The 17,824-nt window shown below is 42.5% G+C and overlaps 2 protein-coding genes across 3 annotated transcripts in view; one reads left to right on the top strand and one right to left on the bottom strand.

Annotated features, from left to right (window-relative positions):
* Positions 1 to 17,824, bottom strand: part of adgra3 (adhesion G protein-coupled receptor A3) — a 124,789-nt gene that overhangs the window by 20,501 nt on the left and 86,464 nt on the right. Inside the window, exon 1 of one of the 2 annotated variants that reach the window (XM_079371186.1) lies at positions 5,772 to 6,828. The exons of the other annotated variant lie outside the window; for it this stretch is intronic. Within the exon in view, the coding sequence (XP_079227312.1) occupies positions 5,772 to 6,007 (236 nt within the window). The 5' untranslated portion in view covers positions 6,008 to 6,828. Of the gene's footprint in view, positions 1 to 5,771; positions 6,829 to 17,824 lie in introns of those variants that run through there. 2 annotated transcript variants of the gene reach the window in all.
* gba3 (glucosidase, beta, acid 3) lies at positions 8,206 to 12,899 on the top strand. The gene is made up of 5 exons (XM_079371663.1): positions 8,206 to 8,434; positions 8,988 to 9,212; positions 9,689 to 10,491; positions 11,004 to 11,127; positions 12,072 to 12,899. The coding sequence occupies exons 1-5, from the start codon at positions 8,380 to 8,382 to the stop codon at positions 12,266 to 12,268; spliced, it is 1,404 nt and encodes a 467-aa protein (XP_079227789.1). The 5' UTR covers positions 8,206 to 8,379; the 3' UTR covers positions 12,269 to 12,899.

Below are 17,824 nucleotides of genomic sequence, written 5' to 3'. Positions count from 1 at the left end.
GTGATCTCAAACTTAATGAACATCCGGCTGTATAAATAAGCATTTTCGAGGCTTGTGACTTCACGGGTCATCAAAAGAAATGTGTGACCTCGTTGTCCTCGATGCCTCGTCCTCGCCATCTCTCCACCCCTTCCTGGATTAGTCCCGCCCTCTTCCTCATGACAGTGGTGCTTCATTAGAAACTCTTCGGCTGCTCGATTAAATGTTCGCCATGCTTCGTTGAGCGGGACGTCTTCCTCGACGACAACAGACGGAAGCGTTTCTGTCTTCGAGGAATGAAGTCGTGGGAAAGCTCCAAATCTGCACGGACATTGTGGTGAAGTTGAAGCGGCAGCAGCAGCACCTCTTCCTCCCTCGGGATGTCTGCACCCAGACGGTCGGCTTCCTCGCCGTCTGTCTGCTCGTCCGCCCGACGTCTCTCTGTGCCGAAAACCGTCCGTGGAATTCCTTCAGGCCAGGCCTCAGACGACCAGGGAGGGGAGTCTCTCTTATCTTGATGCATAGATAAGTCCTGCTTTAGCTTGAGCCAGGAACAAGCTTCAGGCGAGCGGGGGGGGATCCTAGAAAATCTCACATCCTGTCCCCCGATACCGACGCGATAAATCTTAGTGGCGTTTATGAAAAAGCTGAGTCCGACACCAGAGTTTCTCCAGTGAATCAGCGAGTAATATAAACTGCATTGACCTAGATTTTAACTTGAGTAACGATGACACTATGGAGGAAAGTCCCATTTTATATGTTGCTTTAGAAAACGCTGCCGGCTATATGGGAATACTATCCATGTGAGGGAGTAAAAACTGCCAGCCACTCCATACTAGCCCTTACTGACACAACGTTTTAGAGCCAACTGATGTTCTCTCGCATCACTTTTTTTTTTAAGCTTTTAGACACAGACCCCCCCCCCCCCCGAGAGTGAAGAGCTGGAACTTGTCGAGCAGTTTTCACATACAGGCTGCAATTCAGCTTATAAAAAACCGTCTACAGTGACTTCCTCTGAAAGAAAAAAAAAATGGGCCTCCGCTCAGGTGGAAAAAGAAACCGGTCCAATGGTTGAGTTGCCACTGACTGGAGTGGTTGTGTCTTTGTCCAATAATGATCCAAGTACAACAAAATGTCTGCACACATGGGATCTCATGGTTGAAAAATGTAGGTTCCTTTTTTTTTTTTGCCGTTCTGGGTTTATTATGCAGAGCGAGATACATGTACATGTTGGCTGATGTTTTGGGGCTTTGAATGGTTTTCAGATGAAATATGAAATCTTCTTGACTGCAGCGCCTGACTTCCCCCCTGTGGGGATCAATAAAAGTGAAAACATTCACGTGATTTTTGAATTGTTGTTCAAGGAGGTTTACAACACTGTAAACAGCACATGCAGCGTGTCGTCACAGCTGAACACACAGTGGGTTGTAAAATAATTGGTTGACACTACTACATCGTCATTGGCTACAGAAAAATGGTTTTAAGAGAAAAGTCGCCATATCTGCAGCATTTAAGAAAAGGTTCCCTTCTTCACGTCATGGTCGATTTCAGTATCGTTTTGAATATTGGTTTTGGTCTGACACAAGTGATACAGGACTCACTTGTATTCAGTCAAGCGAAAAAGGGCATTTGTCAGGCAAGCTTTTTTTTCTCTACACTCTTGGAAGTCTCAAATGAGATTGTGAAATATCTTCTTTCAAAATCCCACAGCCGAGCCATTACGGAAAAGTCATCAACGTACAGCTCTCTGCTCTGATAGAGAACAGATCTACCATGCGGCAGCAGGTCACATGAACACAGACGTACAGGCATGGCACAGCCTTAGCTCACGTCCGCTCACTAAACTGAAACGATGGTCTTGGATTAAATGGAGACCTGCGGCGACCTGGCGGAGTCGGAAAGCTCAACAGGTCTGGGAGAAAAAGAAAAAAAAGTGCAGCTGTCAGTGTCTCGCCGTTGGGATTGTGCTTACTTCTGCAAACAGTGCAGAGCCACGGTGAATAACAGGAGCGTTCCTTTTAGACCAAGGGCTCGTCTGAAAAGCAACAAGGACAAATCCTCTCAGGACACGCATGACAGCAGGCGACTGTAGTCTACTTACACAAGCACTTGAAAGGCTGCCTGCGAAGCAAAGTCGCTTTTAACATTGACGAGTATAAAGAGGGATGAGAAGACAAAATAAGACTTTAAAATGGGACCTTCTGAGGGTTAATGGCAAGAAGTTTGGGAAGTAGAAAGATAACTCCGATTATTTTAGGAGATTAAAACAAGGCTGACATAAAGAGAAGGTTTACATGAAGCCAATATAGAATACTAACTCCTATTGGTTGAACCATCTTCGGACGCCATTCTCGTTCTTGAAACAGAGAAAGTGTACTCGTCTGACTTTTGCTTCTTCACTTTCGTTGACTGCCTCGTGACAGAGTTGAACATGAGAAGGAGGAAGCTGATGTTAGGCGGCAGGAAACAACCGCTCTGCCATTTCTGAATGAATACATGAAAAAACTGTCCAATATAGAACTTTCCCTACACAACCTTTCCAATGTCTCCAAAAACCTAAAAAAAAAAGTTTTTAATAAAATCTGGAGTGTTAAAAATACTTTGAGAATGATTCTAAATGCAGAATTTTTCATATTATTTTAAGCTAAATGTGATGAATTGTCCATTTTTTACATGTAAGACTACGTTTGTTTTGATCTGTATCTCCACTTCGTTGTAAATGAGAATAAACCTCAAAGATTCCCGAGGCTTAAATCAATCTTTGAAGTTGAAACGTCGTCCTTTCTTTGGCGGAAGATCAGCGGTGGAAGATTTATAAATTCACAGCGAGTCACTTCCACACTCTCGCACCCTTTGTAGGAAGCCAAGTGCCAGACGGGAATGTACCTCCAGCCTTCACCTTTTTACACTGCTGAGAAACCCGCAACAGTTAACGGCCCTCCATCGTGTCATCACACCGCGCTCGCTCTTTTTTCCCTGCAGCGAGGGAAGGAAACCCCCAGCTTTCTTTCAGACATTAATCCTGCTCTGCTTTGTGAGAGCTGCCTGCAACCAGGTGTGCTTATTTGCTCAGTCCAGCCCAGGTGTTCCTGTGAATGGATAGGTGATTACACCCAACAAGACCCTGAAAGAAATATGAGCCGGGTGGGTACGAGAAGGGTTAAATCTGGGACGTTCCTGTCTGTTAGGTATGTACACGGGAACACAGAAATAAACGCTCACGTACACGCCCGTACACACTTCTCACACAACCCGATTTATCCCGCCGTGCGAGGCTCAATTCGAGCCTGTCGTGGGTTTTTAGCCGAGAACTCCACTCCACCGGGAGAAACGGGGCCAGCTGTAAACACATTTGTGTCATTTCCTCTCGGATTACTCTGGCATGTGGGATCATTTGGAGAGCGCAAATGTGGAGAATGCATCGCCCCATTCCACCCCCCGCCCCCACCACCACCACCACCGTCCTCACTCAGAGGCATTCAGGGAACAGAACAGCAGTGAACATCGACGCAAGTAAACCAAAACCAGAAAACCCTAAAGTCATGCTTCGCTCAACGGGCAGGAACGGTTCAAACAAAGACAAAAGGTGGACTCGAGAACAATCGCTTGAGAGTTATGATCCCGGCGTGAAGTAAAACCAATTATCCGTTGAGTTCAACGTCGCCTGGAGAGAAGCCGAGGAAGAACTGTCTGGCAGTTCAGCACTGTCTCTTATGTGTATTCAGAGGAATCCATCCTGAGGTACTAAAGGAAGTGGAAGTGAAGGGGGGGGGGGGGAGATGATGATGATGACTGGAATGGGGCTGTAATCTCACCTAGCTTTAACTGCTCTTTCTGGTGGGGCCTTTAATTAACCCGAACAACAAGGCGTGTGTACGCCCAAATCTACCACGGGGACTAGAACGCCACCGAGCGAGATCCAAAGTGTTAAAAGGTCTGTGTGGCATTTAGGGGTTCTTGAAAATTAATGGCATTGAGAACTTTTTTTTCCCCCACAGGCATTATTTTAACGTTAGCTTGGTTAATGGCGAACAGTATAAAACGGTCATTTTGCTCCCAGAGCCAAACATAATGTTTTCCTTTGCTTCGACAGTTTAAAACCAGAGACTTCCCACTGACAATTCGCCTGAATCAATTCTTAAAATATTTGCTGACAGGTTTTGTTGCAATCATTTGATGTTGTAATGTCTTCAAGGAGCATTCCACACCTGCAATCTAGTGCTCTTTTCCTCTGATGGATGACAACGCAGTTCCAAAAAAAAAAAAAAAGAAAATACAGAAACTGACGACGGGAAAAGACATTCCAGAGAGTTGCACTGCTGTGTCTGTGCTTTCCAATTACACGCGTCTCGTTCTCCAGAGGACACCCTCCCACATTACACTGCGTGCTAAGTCACACTCCCATCCATCACTGTCAGAATAAGATGACGGAGGCGACTGCAGACGGAGCAAACACAGCGACAACATGAAAAGCCTTCATGACTGACTTCTGCAGTCGATCAGGGCCAACTACACCTGCCACTGAATCTCTGAAAGGGACACGTGGGAGAAGTGAGTCTGATTCAAAGTCCTCCAAAGCCTAGTGTGCTGCATCCTTTGTTAAAATGGGAAATGATGCATCCCTGACTGCTGCATGATTATGATGGGGAGACAACATGGAGACGGGATAAACTGTCTGTCAACACGTGATTATGAAGACCAACCTATACTGCAGAGCAAACTGTTCAACGTCCCTGCAGAAACATGACACGATAAGCATGTTCTCCCACTGTTTTCTAACATGTCTTTGCATCCAAGTGTCAATGGATCGACGGCGTCGTTTTGTCAGGTGATAAAGCCATGATAAATGTCATCATTTATAAATCTCAAACTTCTGGACGGGCTTCAAAGTGATGTGCATGCGATTTGTGGTGAACAGGTTAAAACCTGCACAGCCTCTTCACTTAGCAGACAATCTTCTTCCCTTTCTTCGCCCTCCCTGGAGTCTATTATTTGCTTTCTGCTCTCGCACCCTGCCCTGGTGTTCTCCGATTTCTCCCCACATCACTCACCACCATACGAGAAGCACAAGCACACTGGATGCACAGCTTTGGATGTCCCTCCCGCTCTCTAGTTTAGTGGTTCTTATTCATCCGTATTTGTCAACTTCTCTTTCATAAAAGATGCCTTGTTAAATAAAAAAACAAATGTACCGTTGGTAATAGACAGCAAATAATCCACAGGCACCTTCCATGAGCTCAATCAATGAGGTCGTAAATGGGTTTAGAGGGAAATCTAATTGTGCTCAGTCGGTTGTGTGCATGTGTTTCATCACAATCAGTGTGAAGTGCATTAGTGACACAGGTGGCACGCTGATCCAAAGCTGTGGAGTACAATGAAAACTTCAGCTCCAACATTAAGAATGGCTGCTTCATGACCAAAAGTTGGAGACACCAATTCAGAGCTTTTTTACTTAAAACTTGTTTTGATTGTTTTCTTTTTTGCAAATTGTTTTTTTTTTTTTTAAAGAAAGAATGACATGATTAAAATTGAAGTATGCCTCTTTTCTGTTTTTTGGAAACTACTCTGCAGCTTTAGTAGATTTTTAAAAAAGTTTTTCCGTCCCTCTAGTGACAGTAAATAAACTATTTATTAGTGGAAAACACGTGCAATAGAAACAATAGAAGTGTTTTAGTTCATAAATTACACTCATGTGAATAACAGCTGATCAGGTGACGACATGAAGTTTAGTGTTAAGAGTTTTGATATAGAGAATCTTATCGAGGTGACATGCATACATAAAGGCTACTTACAGTGTGACTGTCCTGTTGGGGAAAGAGTCCGGGGGTAACACCTGATGGAGCTCCATGTTGCTGCACACCACCTTTCGGTCGGACTGCGGGGTTTTCCCGCAGCTTTTCGAGCGTTCATCGTAAGACACCGCCGAGCCTGCACCGCCACACAGCAGAAAAACCACAAACAACTGCAACACATCCACCCTCATGTTCACACACGACCACAGGACCGCTGCACCATCTGGAAGGTTCATATATGTTTTGATACAGATGCTGCAGCTTATACTGTGGATGCTCCGCAGCTCCGCGAGGAAAAATAGATCTTAAATCCAGACCTGGTTATAGACATTTTCCAGCATCTTAGTTTGGGCTCAATTGAGCCTTCCTCCTCCATTTCTCGCTTTCCATTTGCCCGGTCAGACAGAAAGAGGAGCCCTTTGTTTGCCCTTATAATTCCCTCTCCATACTGAAGTGATGTTCATTTCCTGTAACTCCCGACAGTCCAGAGTGTTTAAACGCTGCGCGTGCTCGTTGGCTGCTGAATAACTTGTCCTGTTGTTGAGCGCTTTCCTTTGTTACTCATAGCGTGGGACCAATTCACACTGTTATCTTTTTTTTCCACGGGAGGCGGCTGCTGTAAATCCAATTGTATCCGAAAGAACTTCACCAAAAGCAACCACACTTCTTTTTTTTCTTCAAAAAAATAAAACGCTCACACCCATCTCTCCCTGTACTTTGGACTGTTTTGAAGACCAAACAAGAGGGAGGAAACTTTTTTTTCCTATCTTCTTTTCCCAGACACCGACAGGAAATCTTTCAGAGAAGAGAAAAAAAAAACCAAAAGCGATACAACAACGTGTTTTCAGCTCCAGCTGGTGCAACAAATGCTGGAGAGAAACAACGTTTAAAGCTCCGTGTTGTTTCGGAAAAAGTGTCCATATAGTTGCGGTTCCTATTTTCAGCTCCACTCCAGTCTTCCTCAAGTAGTCAAAGCCAGTTCTCAGTCCATTGGGAAGTCCTCTTCCCATGGTCCTGCCCCGGTAGCCACTATTGTCAAGTCACAGATAGGCGAAGTCACACCATATCCGGTTGTCATTTCAGAATAAAACTTAATTTCCGGTTTTGTTATGAAGTTGCCCGTACTGAACTGCTACTTCTGATTGCATCACAAATCAAGTTATTCTCGCTGAGCGACTCAAAGGCCCACTTCTTGAGAATAGTTCGTCAGAATGTTAAATGTGATATCCTACATTTAGACTCTCTTCGCTCTGACAATTTTTAATGCAAAATCTGCTCTTTATGAAAACGAGGAAATTGAGTTTTTGTAGGCTTACTCCTTTGTCCTAATATTAATTTATTAGCCTCATACATAATGTTCCTGTTTTACTGAAGGCTTCGCATAAAAGCTGTTTTTATAATGGTTTTAAAAGGTTGCTGCTATGAGAGGACATTTGACTTATATGTTTTGCCTTTGGCAATCAATCCCTTTTTTCTTTGTTATGATCGAGTCAAGTGACTCACTTTGTTCTGGGGGGAAAAAAAGGACCAAGGAGGGGATAGAACTGAAGTGATCACATGAGGTCAGGGAGCATATACCCTGAAGCTATAGGCCTAATGCTTTCACGTTCACTCTTTTATTTGATGTAAGAACTGTGTGGATCGACTGACTTTGGCAAGCAAACTTCCCAACCATTTTTGTCTGAACAAATACAGGATGCCACATGCAGGAATGTGTAACACTTACGAACTTGAAGCTGATAAATAAGTTGTGTTTTGCTACTGTAAGTCTGCAGCTCGATCATCAACGCATATTATTATGCTTATTATTGGATGAAGTATTTGAATGACAGATTCCACTACATGGAAGAGGTTTTTCAATATGTGCACACGTTTTTACCCTTTCTTTTTTAAAAGGAACACATGAACTCAACTGAACATGTCTTATAAATCATGGATCACACTTATTGCTTGTTTTGTAATTATTTAATGGAATTGGACATATTAGTACAGTTTTTTTAGTAGTATCATTTCAACTGTTAGGCTAGGCTACTAGTTTTAGTTATGTCTGATCAATCTAACCCTAACCTTATTAATTTAACCCTAACCCTTTATTTCATCATAGCTTCATTTTTTATGTTCGAGAAAAAGACTCAAAAAGTCACAAAGTTAAAATGGTCCGTGCGCTCACTTCCAACTTTACGTTTACGAACCTGAGATGTGTTCCAGCAGACTGCAGCTTTTTGTGCTGCTTTCATGTACTCTCCAGTAAATTTGAAATCACTCACCCAGTACACATATGTCAAGGGAGAATTATAGTCTTAACCTTGTAACTAACGAAGTTTGGGATTATTATTTTAGCCAAAGCTATCGCGCCATTCTACCCATAACATTTTAAACAATAATGATAATAATAATAATCACACCTTCACTTATAAACTCTGCTGAACATAACAAACCTTACGCTCCCTGAATGCCTCATCGTTTCTATTTCCTGGTCGCAGAGAAAACTCTTTACGGCTGCAATTACACGCAATGACGACACGTGTAAATGTAGGATTTTTACAAAGTAAACACAGAGTAGCCTAACACATTGGACATTTGAACTGCTTTAATTCAGTGTTCAAATATGTTCCCTGGTGACTTTGCATGGGGAGCGGGAACTGCTGCGTATCAAATAGAAGGTAATGTAGGGAAATGATTATTATTGAGATTGGCTTAATTATTTAAGGTGTAGTGGCTGAACAGGAAAAAGTGCCTTTGTGTCTCACCTGTGCAGTTATGTGGGCCACCAAACGGCCCAACTATAAATATCTTAGTTAATGACTGCTTTCATAAACTTTGTTTGTTAAAAAACACATTTTCATTTTACCTTTATTGTTCCACAATGACTGAATCAAATGTACATCACACTACTGTACACATAAGAACAAATGAATCAAATCACCCCCCCTCTGGCCATCTGAGCATCATAAGTCGTATTGTTGCAAAGCTCAGGCCTGGTGTCATTGGGGGGGGGGGGGGGGGGGGTCAAATAAGTGACCCCACCCCAGGTCAACTCTTATCAAACAAAGCAGAACCCAATTACTGCAAAATGAGTAAATCAGCTAAGTCCCAATATTTTCAGTGGATTCTGCATGGAATTTTAATTCCCATTAGAAACCTTCCTGTCATTTTTCTAATGTCAACATCCTTCATCGTTTAATCAAGTAAAATATGTTTTATGTGCATGTGAAGGTGGCTGGCAGGCAGACGGCAAGGGACCAAGTATCTGGGACACATTTTGTCACGAGAAAGGCAGAGTGCTTGGGGACCACAATGGAGATGTTGCCTGTAACAGCTACGAGCTTTGGGAGAAGGACCTGGAGTGTATCCAGAAGCTGGGACTAACGCACTATCGCTTTTCGCTTTCCTGGTCCCGCCTCCTGCCTAATGGAACCACACGACATGTCAATCAAAAAGGTACTTCCATATCCATTTTCCACTGACATCATCCCGTGGTGGGAATCGCGAATTATCTCTGGTGTCAGTCGACGCTACTGAGATTCAGGTGGTACATTGTTGGTTACCCAGGAGCTACCATCAGAAAACTACTTCCTTCTGAACATTACAGCTAGCTTTCCACTAAGAAGTGACTTGATGATTATCTTTAGCTTTTTCATGTTCGCTAATTTGTTATCAAAAATGTTACAACTCAGATATGACCAAATGACCAAAGAGATTGTCTCTATTCATTTGACATTTAGTTTCTTTGTCAATCAGGAAGTAGTTGATGGTCATGATTTGTCTGATTTTCTGTCTTTATACAATACACAACTACAAATACTACACTACTACAAAGAAACAGCAATTGGCCCCTCTGTGAACGTCAGAAATAAATTTTCAAAGTTGTAGGACTACTTTAACGAACTACAAACCATTTTTCATCTTCCCATTAGGTGTGGAGTACTACAACAAGGTGATTGATGATCTGCTGGCCTGCAGTGTTTCCCCTATGGTCACTCTTTACCACTTTGACCTGCCTCAAGCTCTGCAAGACCAGGGTGGCTGGAAGTCGCCAGGTATCGTGAGCCTGTTTGACAGCTACGCCAAATTTTGCTTCCAAACATTCGGCGATCGAGTCAAACTGTGGATCACCATAAATGAGCCTTATGTTTGCGCTAAACTGGGCCATGAAGATGGCATCCATGCTCCAGGGTTAAAAGAACCTGGGACTACGGCCTACCTGGTTGGCCATAACATGTTGCGTGCCCATGCCGTGGCCTGGCAAAGCTACGACTCCCTCTACAGGTCCAAGCAAGGAGGTCAGGTTTCTCTGGCCATCAACAGTGATTGGGTTGAGCCATTTAACACAGATTGCAATGAGGATATTGCTGCCACTGAACGCTACCTCGCTTTCACCCTTGGGTGGTTTGCATGGCCTGTTTTTGTCACCGGAGATTACCCAGAAATAATGAGATCTGCCATCGATGCACAAAGTAAGAAGTTGGGACACAAGGACAGCTCAAGACTGCCCAGTTTCTCCAAGGATGAACCTTCTATTTTGGGTACGGCGGATTTTTTTGCCCTGAACTACTATACGTCTCGCAAAGTAAAGCCAGGAGAAGGCTGTGGAGAGATAATGTGCATGAAGAGCGACAGAGATGCCTCCGAAATTTTGGATCCGTCCTGGCCTATTTGTGGCGTTTCCTGGCTTGCCGTCGTGCCTGACGGTTTAAGGAAACTTCTCAAGTACATTAAGGTAAATCATCAACTGCTGGTCCATTTTGAAGGTTAATTTTCTGCCTTATGAAGCACAAACTAGGTGTAAACATCACCCATATTTCAAATTAAATTGGATGAAGTGTGATAGAATCAGAATGTGAGAGACATTTTTCTTATGTTCCTGGCATCAAACTGAATTGAGCTACAACAAGACAAATCACCTGCAACCAAACAAACACTCTGACATTTGTTTAGTGTCTTGCTATCGATTTTCTATGCAGTAATCTCCTTTTAACACCTCCAGAAACAAATTGATGCTTCATTAGTGCTGTCACATTGAATGAAACTGTTACTTTGCTGAAAGTGTTTGCAATTGCAATTTCCTGCTGTTGTGACTTGTCACAGGCCATTAGTTTAAGGTTGGCACCCAGAAATGCAGCTAAACGGCACATTGTAGACCAATCTGTCTCCCTCTGGAATGTGTGACAGCTGAGAAGCCTTGTTTGACGGTAATATTTTGCCCCACCCCCTCCACCCCCCACTTTACAGGACACATTCAACAATCCAACAATCTACATTACAGAGAATGGCTTCTCACAGGTTGGGCCGCTAAAAATTGAAGACGTTCAGCGTGCAGAATTTTCCAAGGACACCCTCTTGAAAGTCGCTGAAGGTAAAAGCTGGTAAACATGGAATAAAATGGAATGAAATGATAAATTGGTCATTGGTTTAGGTGATAAAATCGGAAGCTTATCTTGATATTATTTGTTTGTACAAATTGTACCTCAGTAAAATACTGCTAACAGGAGGACTTACATACCTTCACGCCTCTCAATTTCGAATACAGTTTTTCACATTTTTAGGAATACTGCTTTTTATTATTTAGCTTCTTCGCACTTTACTGATAAAACCACGAGGCGTACACTAAAGGCAGAGTCTTTCCATTTTTACACACTTTACCTGAAGTTCAGTTTATTTGAATGACATTTTGGCTAAAGCACTACTGAAGAACAGAATTGATAACATTGAAAACTGGTAACCATAAAACGATCATGATGTGACACAGAATCTGGCTGTGCAAGTCTTTTTCCGTTATTCATGAAAAAAAAAAAAAAAGACACCCACATTCCTCAATGGGTGCTGGATCCAAAAACACAGAGGTAAAGGAAAGCAAACAAGATATGCACACCATAAAGCTTCTGTTTAAAAGATATATTGATAAGTAACATTAAGAGCCAATATGCTCTTCCTCAGACTACATCATGAAAACACGACTTATTAATGAGAACTGATAACGTGATCCACAATATAAAGCAATCATAGCACATATTTAAAGTCTGTGTTTTGGCACCACCTTTTGGTCAATTTGTGTTTTTCTTATTACAAGTCATAAAGCAAGTCATTGGCCAAAGTCAGGAGCTCGAGCTTTCATTGTTTTTATGGCGGCACAGCAGTCATTTAAAACGCTGAAAGGAATAAAATACAGCTGTTTTTTCATTTTTAGGTTGCCCATGCTGTATTGTAACAAAACAATTCAGTCATGTTCTTCTTTAATAAAACTTACATTTACTAAAATTGCAAGTCCTGCTTATGATTTAACTCTATGTTTATGTTTAGCGATACAGGAAGATGGGGTCAGAGTTCGTGGATACTTTGCATGGTCGCTGCTGGACAACTTTGAGTGGGCTGATGGATTCAGTGTTCGCTTTGGATTGTTCCATGTGGACTTTGCTGATGAAATGCGAAGCCGAACCGTGTACCAGTCTGGACAGGAGTATGCGAAGATGATCTTGAAACACAAGCTGGGAAAGTGAAGATGAGAAGAAAGGAGGGGGAGAAAAAAAAAATACTTCCACTCAGACTGCTCAAGAGGTTTATGAAGAAGGGGGGACCTCCTCACAGCTGTAAGACCAAGCTGTTAGAGCCGCCTCTCAGGGCTGCACAAGGACATGTATACATGCTTTGTATTTGTCCAGGATGAAGGGCGTAATACATGGTGGTTTCAGGCTGAATAGAAGCATTGTAATATGCCTGTGTACCTGCATGCAATCTACAAGTATAGGTGTCATGTGACGCTCTGCTGCTGTCCATCGAAGATTTCTAAGAGCTAATCTTCTCCTTAAATCTTCCTGTGAGAGTCCGATGAATGTGTCTTTGATACACAGCTACCATGATGGGTTTGAAAAACACTCACAGTATAATACCTTGCATTGTGTTGAGGAGGTTTTAGGTTGACGGGAGGGTTCAAGGTCATTAATGTATAGATGCACAGAGTAATCCAGGGGGAAAAGTGGATGCCTCAACATGGTCCTGAGTGATCAAACTTTCATAATAGTAAAGGGCAAAGACGCAGTAAAAATGAAGAAGAATTGTACCTCGGATGTGTTTGGAATAAAGGATTTGATCATAACGGTTATATGGCCTCTTTGTAAATGTTAACGTTGAGGAACTAAAATCTCACACAATGATGTTTTCCTTTCATTTCTTACATTCAACGTCTGTTCCACCTTTTACTTTTAATCCTAAAAGAACAAAACAAAAGTCAACTTTGTATTTATAATGCTGTCAGGCTGCACAAAGCACACTCCAGTAACTTCAGACAGGATGCCAGCTGAATGTAACAGATGTCCTGCCACAGGAAGAGAGGTTTAATGCCATTTGTGTTTCCCCGAGACAGCTGCACAAACTCTACACTTAACGAATGATAAGAGTTAAGAATCTGTTGATTCTTTGTGCATACTGTGGTTAAGGTAAGATGAGTTCTATGAAGTCCTGAACAATCTACAAGGGGGCATTAAAATGTACATTTGGGAAGTAGTGTGTGCAGGTTTGTTAAAAAAAAAGTGAACTAAGTTTGATCATTAGGAATGTTTTAGATTAAAGTTAAAAAAAAAAAAAAAGAATTACGCTGTTTAATATTGATCCTTTAAGTTAATAGAACCCCACAAACTCAGCTGAACGTATAACTGTTTTTAAGCCTACAGTGCCACCTTGTGGGACTAAAGGGAACTACAAATCTGACATCCACAGTTCAGTATGCACTTCACAATATGGTGCCATGAGATGTGCTGCTTAGATTAATAAAAAGCCTCCTGTTGGTTTAACAATAAACAACTAAAGCAGCTCCCTTACCACAATACATCACAGATTGAAGACAATTAATATTTATGCTTGCATGTGAAGGAAAATGTCATTTATATTCAGTGTTAGGAGACTTTGTTTGCATTAATAAGCATGGAGTATCGTGACATCCAGTTGGCCGTGCATACCGTTTTCAACAGATGTGAGTAATACCCTCGTGGCCCTCCTCCATCTATGTCAAGCCGAGTGAGATTCTCTTTTGTCTTATGATGAATAACAAGCTATTGTGGAAACATGAATAATGCCACCGCCACTCGCATTAGAACTGCTTTGCAGGCTGCTTTGAACGCAAAGACGAGCCGTATCTCACGCCATTTCGACGCTAATGAAGTTTGTCTAATATCTGTGGCTCTGTCAGAAGCTGCTTGTGAGCATTTACATAACAGATGCAACTTGTCACATGGAGACACTGGTGAGAAAAGGATTTGTTTTTTTTTTTTTTTTTTTTTTTTTTTTTTAAAGGCAAGGTGTTAAAAATTCTATCCCACGTGGCTGTACAGAGAAGCAACTCAAAAATTCTCCTGCTATATTTGAGTCAACTTCATAACTCTTAAGGGTTTGAATCCTTTTTCCCATGATTCCTCAGAGCAGCGATGGGAGTTGATTAGTAATTCCTTCGACTGTCTCCCAGTATTGATGGGGCTCCATCCTCCTCGTTCACTGACTGGAGGTAGCTGCATGGGTGAAAGAACCACCGCTGCTGCTGCTCCTGCTGCTGCTGAATTGATTGAATGAAATATGAGCTATAAATTACTCTGCACTTAGAGTATGTTGAAATGAGGGATAATAAGGAATAATACGTCCCTATTGCAGGTTGGAAAGCTTAAAACATTAATTAGAATTTAAATAATTCAGTCCTCAAGTCTCTTTAATAGCCCAACTACGAATGTTCCAACTCTGATTCATTACAGCAGACCGCATGTATTCCGATTAGAGCCGCGATGTAGAAAGCCACAGAAGAAACCATTTCCAAATGTGCTTTCCAATTAGGCACCAAATATATCATGTGTATAGATAAGTTGCTTTTGACAATGAATTAGCACGTTTAATTGTAACATTCAATCACATTCGCTGGTGGAGATTTACCCCCGAGGAACATGCTGGCAAATTACCCAGAGAGGCCTATTTGTATTTGACCAAACTTTTACTCATTACGTTTTGACAGGCACGGAAATATTCAATAACTGGGAGATTCATTTATAAATGAGCTAAATCATTGAGATGCTGATCTTCATTGTGATTTGCGGGTGGGGAAGCACAATCTCGTGTATCGGTGCAGTGCTTACAGGTGCAGAGGGTATGACTTGTGGCAAATAATTACCTTTTTCTATTTACTGATTACCCTCATATGCATATTCCCCGGAGTAACTGTATAATTAGATTGTTGCTTCAATATCAAGATGAAGAGACATCAGCCACTCCTTTCCTCTCGAGCGCAGATACAAATCTCTCTTCCCTTTCCTCTCCCTCTCTCTTTGTTTGGGTGACTCCGTCAGCTGGTGAGGGACCTGCGAGAGGCCCAAACCACCCCTCTGCCTGCCTTTTTTTCTTCTTCTTCTTCTTCGTCTTTCACTCAGTAGCTCATCATCTTCCTCTCTCCTAATCGCATTGCTCATTTTCCATTGACAAGAGAGTAAGAGGAGTGAGAGACGGAGGGGAACGGGGGGGGGGGGGAGAGAAAAACAGCACAAACTTTCTAAATCCCATTGACCTACTTCGCCAGACATTTCACTGGGAATTCATATTAGTCTAAAAGAGTTAGAAGAAGAAATGTTTTCTCATTTCCCCACCACCCCCTCCTTCTCTTCTTCTCTTTCAGCTGGAAGCCATTTTCCTCACATCCTGTATTTGATCCACTACAGTACATTTTTACAAGTGGATAAACGCCTTACCGTGGCATAACCAGCGGCTCTGTCACCACTTTTGACAGTGGCGTAAGACGCGTGACATCGGCGCTATAAAAAGCACTTTGGAAGACCTCGTCTTTGATTGACGAATTTGGTGGCGGAGACAAGATTGAGGGGGGGGGGGGGATGAATATTGTGAGGCCTTGAAGACAGAGAAGTGGAATTATGACAGACCCATACAGAGAGCCAAAGCAGGGGAGATGAAAAGAGAATAAAAAGAGAGAAAAGGCAATTCAAATCTTTTTCTTTCAAGTCCCTCCCTCAGGGACTGCAGATGACCCCGCTAACGACTGTTGAAAATCGTACTCCCTTGAGTGTGATGGCGCCGCGTGATGTAAGGGGGGTTCGCAGACCTGCCTGAAAAATTGAAAGCTCCTAGAATATTCAGCTAACCCTATGTGCTCGGTTTGGAGGGGGGGGGGGGGGGGGGGGGGGGGGGGGGGACACATGCAGAGATTGGTATTCAGGACTGTGTGCGAGTGTGGTGGGTAAGCCCAGCAGTGGTGGCAGCATAGAGAGAGAAACCCCTGTGCGTGTGTGTGTGTGTGTGCGCGTGTGTGGTGGCCAATGGGCCGGGTGGCGGCTCTCATGGGAACAGCAGAAGTAGCGAGTGAGTGAACATAGAACGAGAAAAAGGAAAAAGAGACACTTTATGGAACCTTTAGATCCGGAGTGAGTTTAACTGTGATGGCGGTGTCGTGACAAAGTCTGATTCCAAGAACAGAGAGAGACTAATGACGTGGATATAACCTCATGCTCCCAATATGCAAACACAGTGTCATGGACAAAGAAGGAGAGACGAATTAATCTGCTTTGAATCTCCTGAAAAACTTTGGAGACAGAAAAATGGTGAGCTGTGGGTCTTCTCTGGTTGACCATGAGGAAGAAAAAACAGGAGGCGACTTACACTTCATATTCTACTCCAGGGTCAATTCTGGTTTTATACAGCCTGATTTATGGTTTACTGTTTTGCGTCACGAGCATTAGCAACAGTATAACTCAACAGGTTAAATGCTTAGGTTTGTAAAATGCAGGAGCGTAAAAAAAAAAATGGGACAGACGAAGAAAGAATTGCCAGCAGTTGCCATGGCCGAGGGCAGCTCAATTGATTGGAGCAGTGAAATATGAATTACAAGAATCAGAGGAGGGTTTATTTACCATGTGAACGACAGTGTGCTTACTTTCAAGTCGCAGAAACACAAAACCAAGCAACCTATTCCCGAGGATTATCATACTCTTTGAGATCGCCCACTGTTGTTTCATATTCGTTCTTTGCTTTCAACTTCAAGAACGTGGAGGAACACCAAGCTGAGAACCCTTTCCAATTCTTCTGCAAGTAAAACGAAAAAACAATGAATAATAATCATTACTTTGGGGTCTTGTTTTGCCCTTTATCAGATAGAAGAGCTGAAGAGAGACAGAACATGTTGGAAGGAGAGAGTGGTATACCCTTTTTTTTTTTTTTTTTTTGCAGTTACTTAGCAATCATAAACAGGACTAATGTGTTCTTATTCAAACTTTCCCTCAAATCCCATCAGAATCCGATCTAACTGACAGAACGTCCAATTTACAAATTGCAAGTGACCAGATCTGAACCGCCCGTCTGTATTAACATGGTCTGATTCATATTGATTTCTACGGTAACAGGTTACGCCCAGGAAATACAACAGCAAAATGGATAACAGAGAAGTGCGATTATTTCTGATGCCAACAATCTTGCGGAGGAGTCTGTCCGCATGCTTGACCTAAAATTTATTTCCGGCTCACTAGACCTACGTCGTCGTTGTCGATGTTGTTGCGTTGCAATATGATGCACAAGACACATTAAGGCGTTCAGATTGAGTCGTATCTGGAGGAATCAGATTTGAATCACATTCGAAACCACCTCCTTATGAGGAAAATCAGATCTCATACGGCTTTTTGTGTCCAGCCTGGCAAAAAGAACAAACTACATACAATCTGGATGTGCTAAAAATCAGATTTGGAAGTGCAACGTGAACGAGGCGTAATAGTACCCAATGCTGGTTAAGACATAAGAATCCATAGTGTAAAAAGATAATAGGTACGGTGTTCGGTTTTGTGACTTTCAATGTGCAATACATGCCATGCCATGCCATGCATTTGTACCCATTTGCAGTTTTGTGTGATCAACTTTCTTGGAGTTTTGATGGGGGGGAAAAAAACCCCACCAAAAAAAAAACAGCCTTTCAGGTATTTTCGTGAAACAACAAGTGGTTCTTCCCTTGGAGAAACTCTGCAGCTCATCTTTGATTAACTGCAGGCGCCTTAGGTTCAGGCCATTTCAAGAGAGAGCGGACAGAT

This window comes from Symphodus melops, assembly GCF_947650265.1.
Source record: "Symphodus melops genome assembly, chromosome: 20".
NCBI classification, from domain to species: Eukaryota; Metazoa; Chordata; class Actinopteri; order Labriformes; family Labridae; genus Symphodus; species Symphodus melops.
This window is presented reverse-complemented; position numbering and strand designations above follow the sequence as displayed.

Excerpts from the sequence above, each read along its gene's own strand:
- gba3 (XM_079371663.1), top strand. The coding sequence starts at position 8,380 with ATGTTCCCTGGTGACTTTGCATGGGGAGCGGGAACTGCTGCGTATCAA. Across the intron at positions 9,213-9,688 it reads ACGACATGTCAATCAAAAAG|GTGTGGAGTACTACAACAAG; the intron begins GTACTTCCATAT and ends TCTTCCCATTAG. Across the intron at positions 10,492-11,003 it reads AACTTCTCAAGTACATTAAG|GACACATTCAACAATCCAAC; the intron begins GTAAATCATCAA and ends CCCACTTTACAG.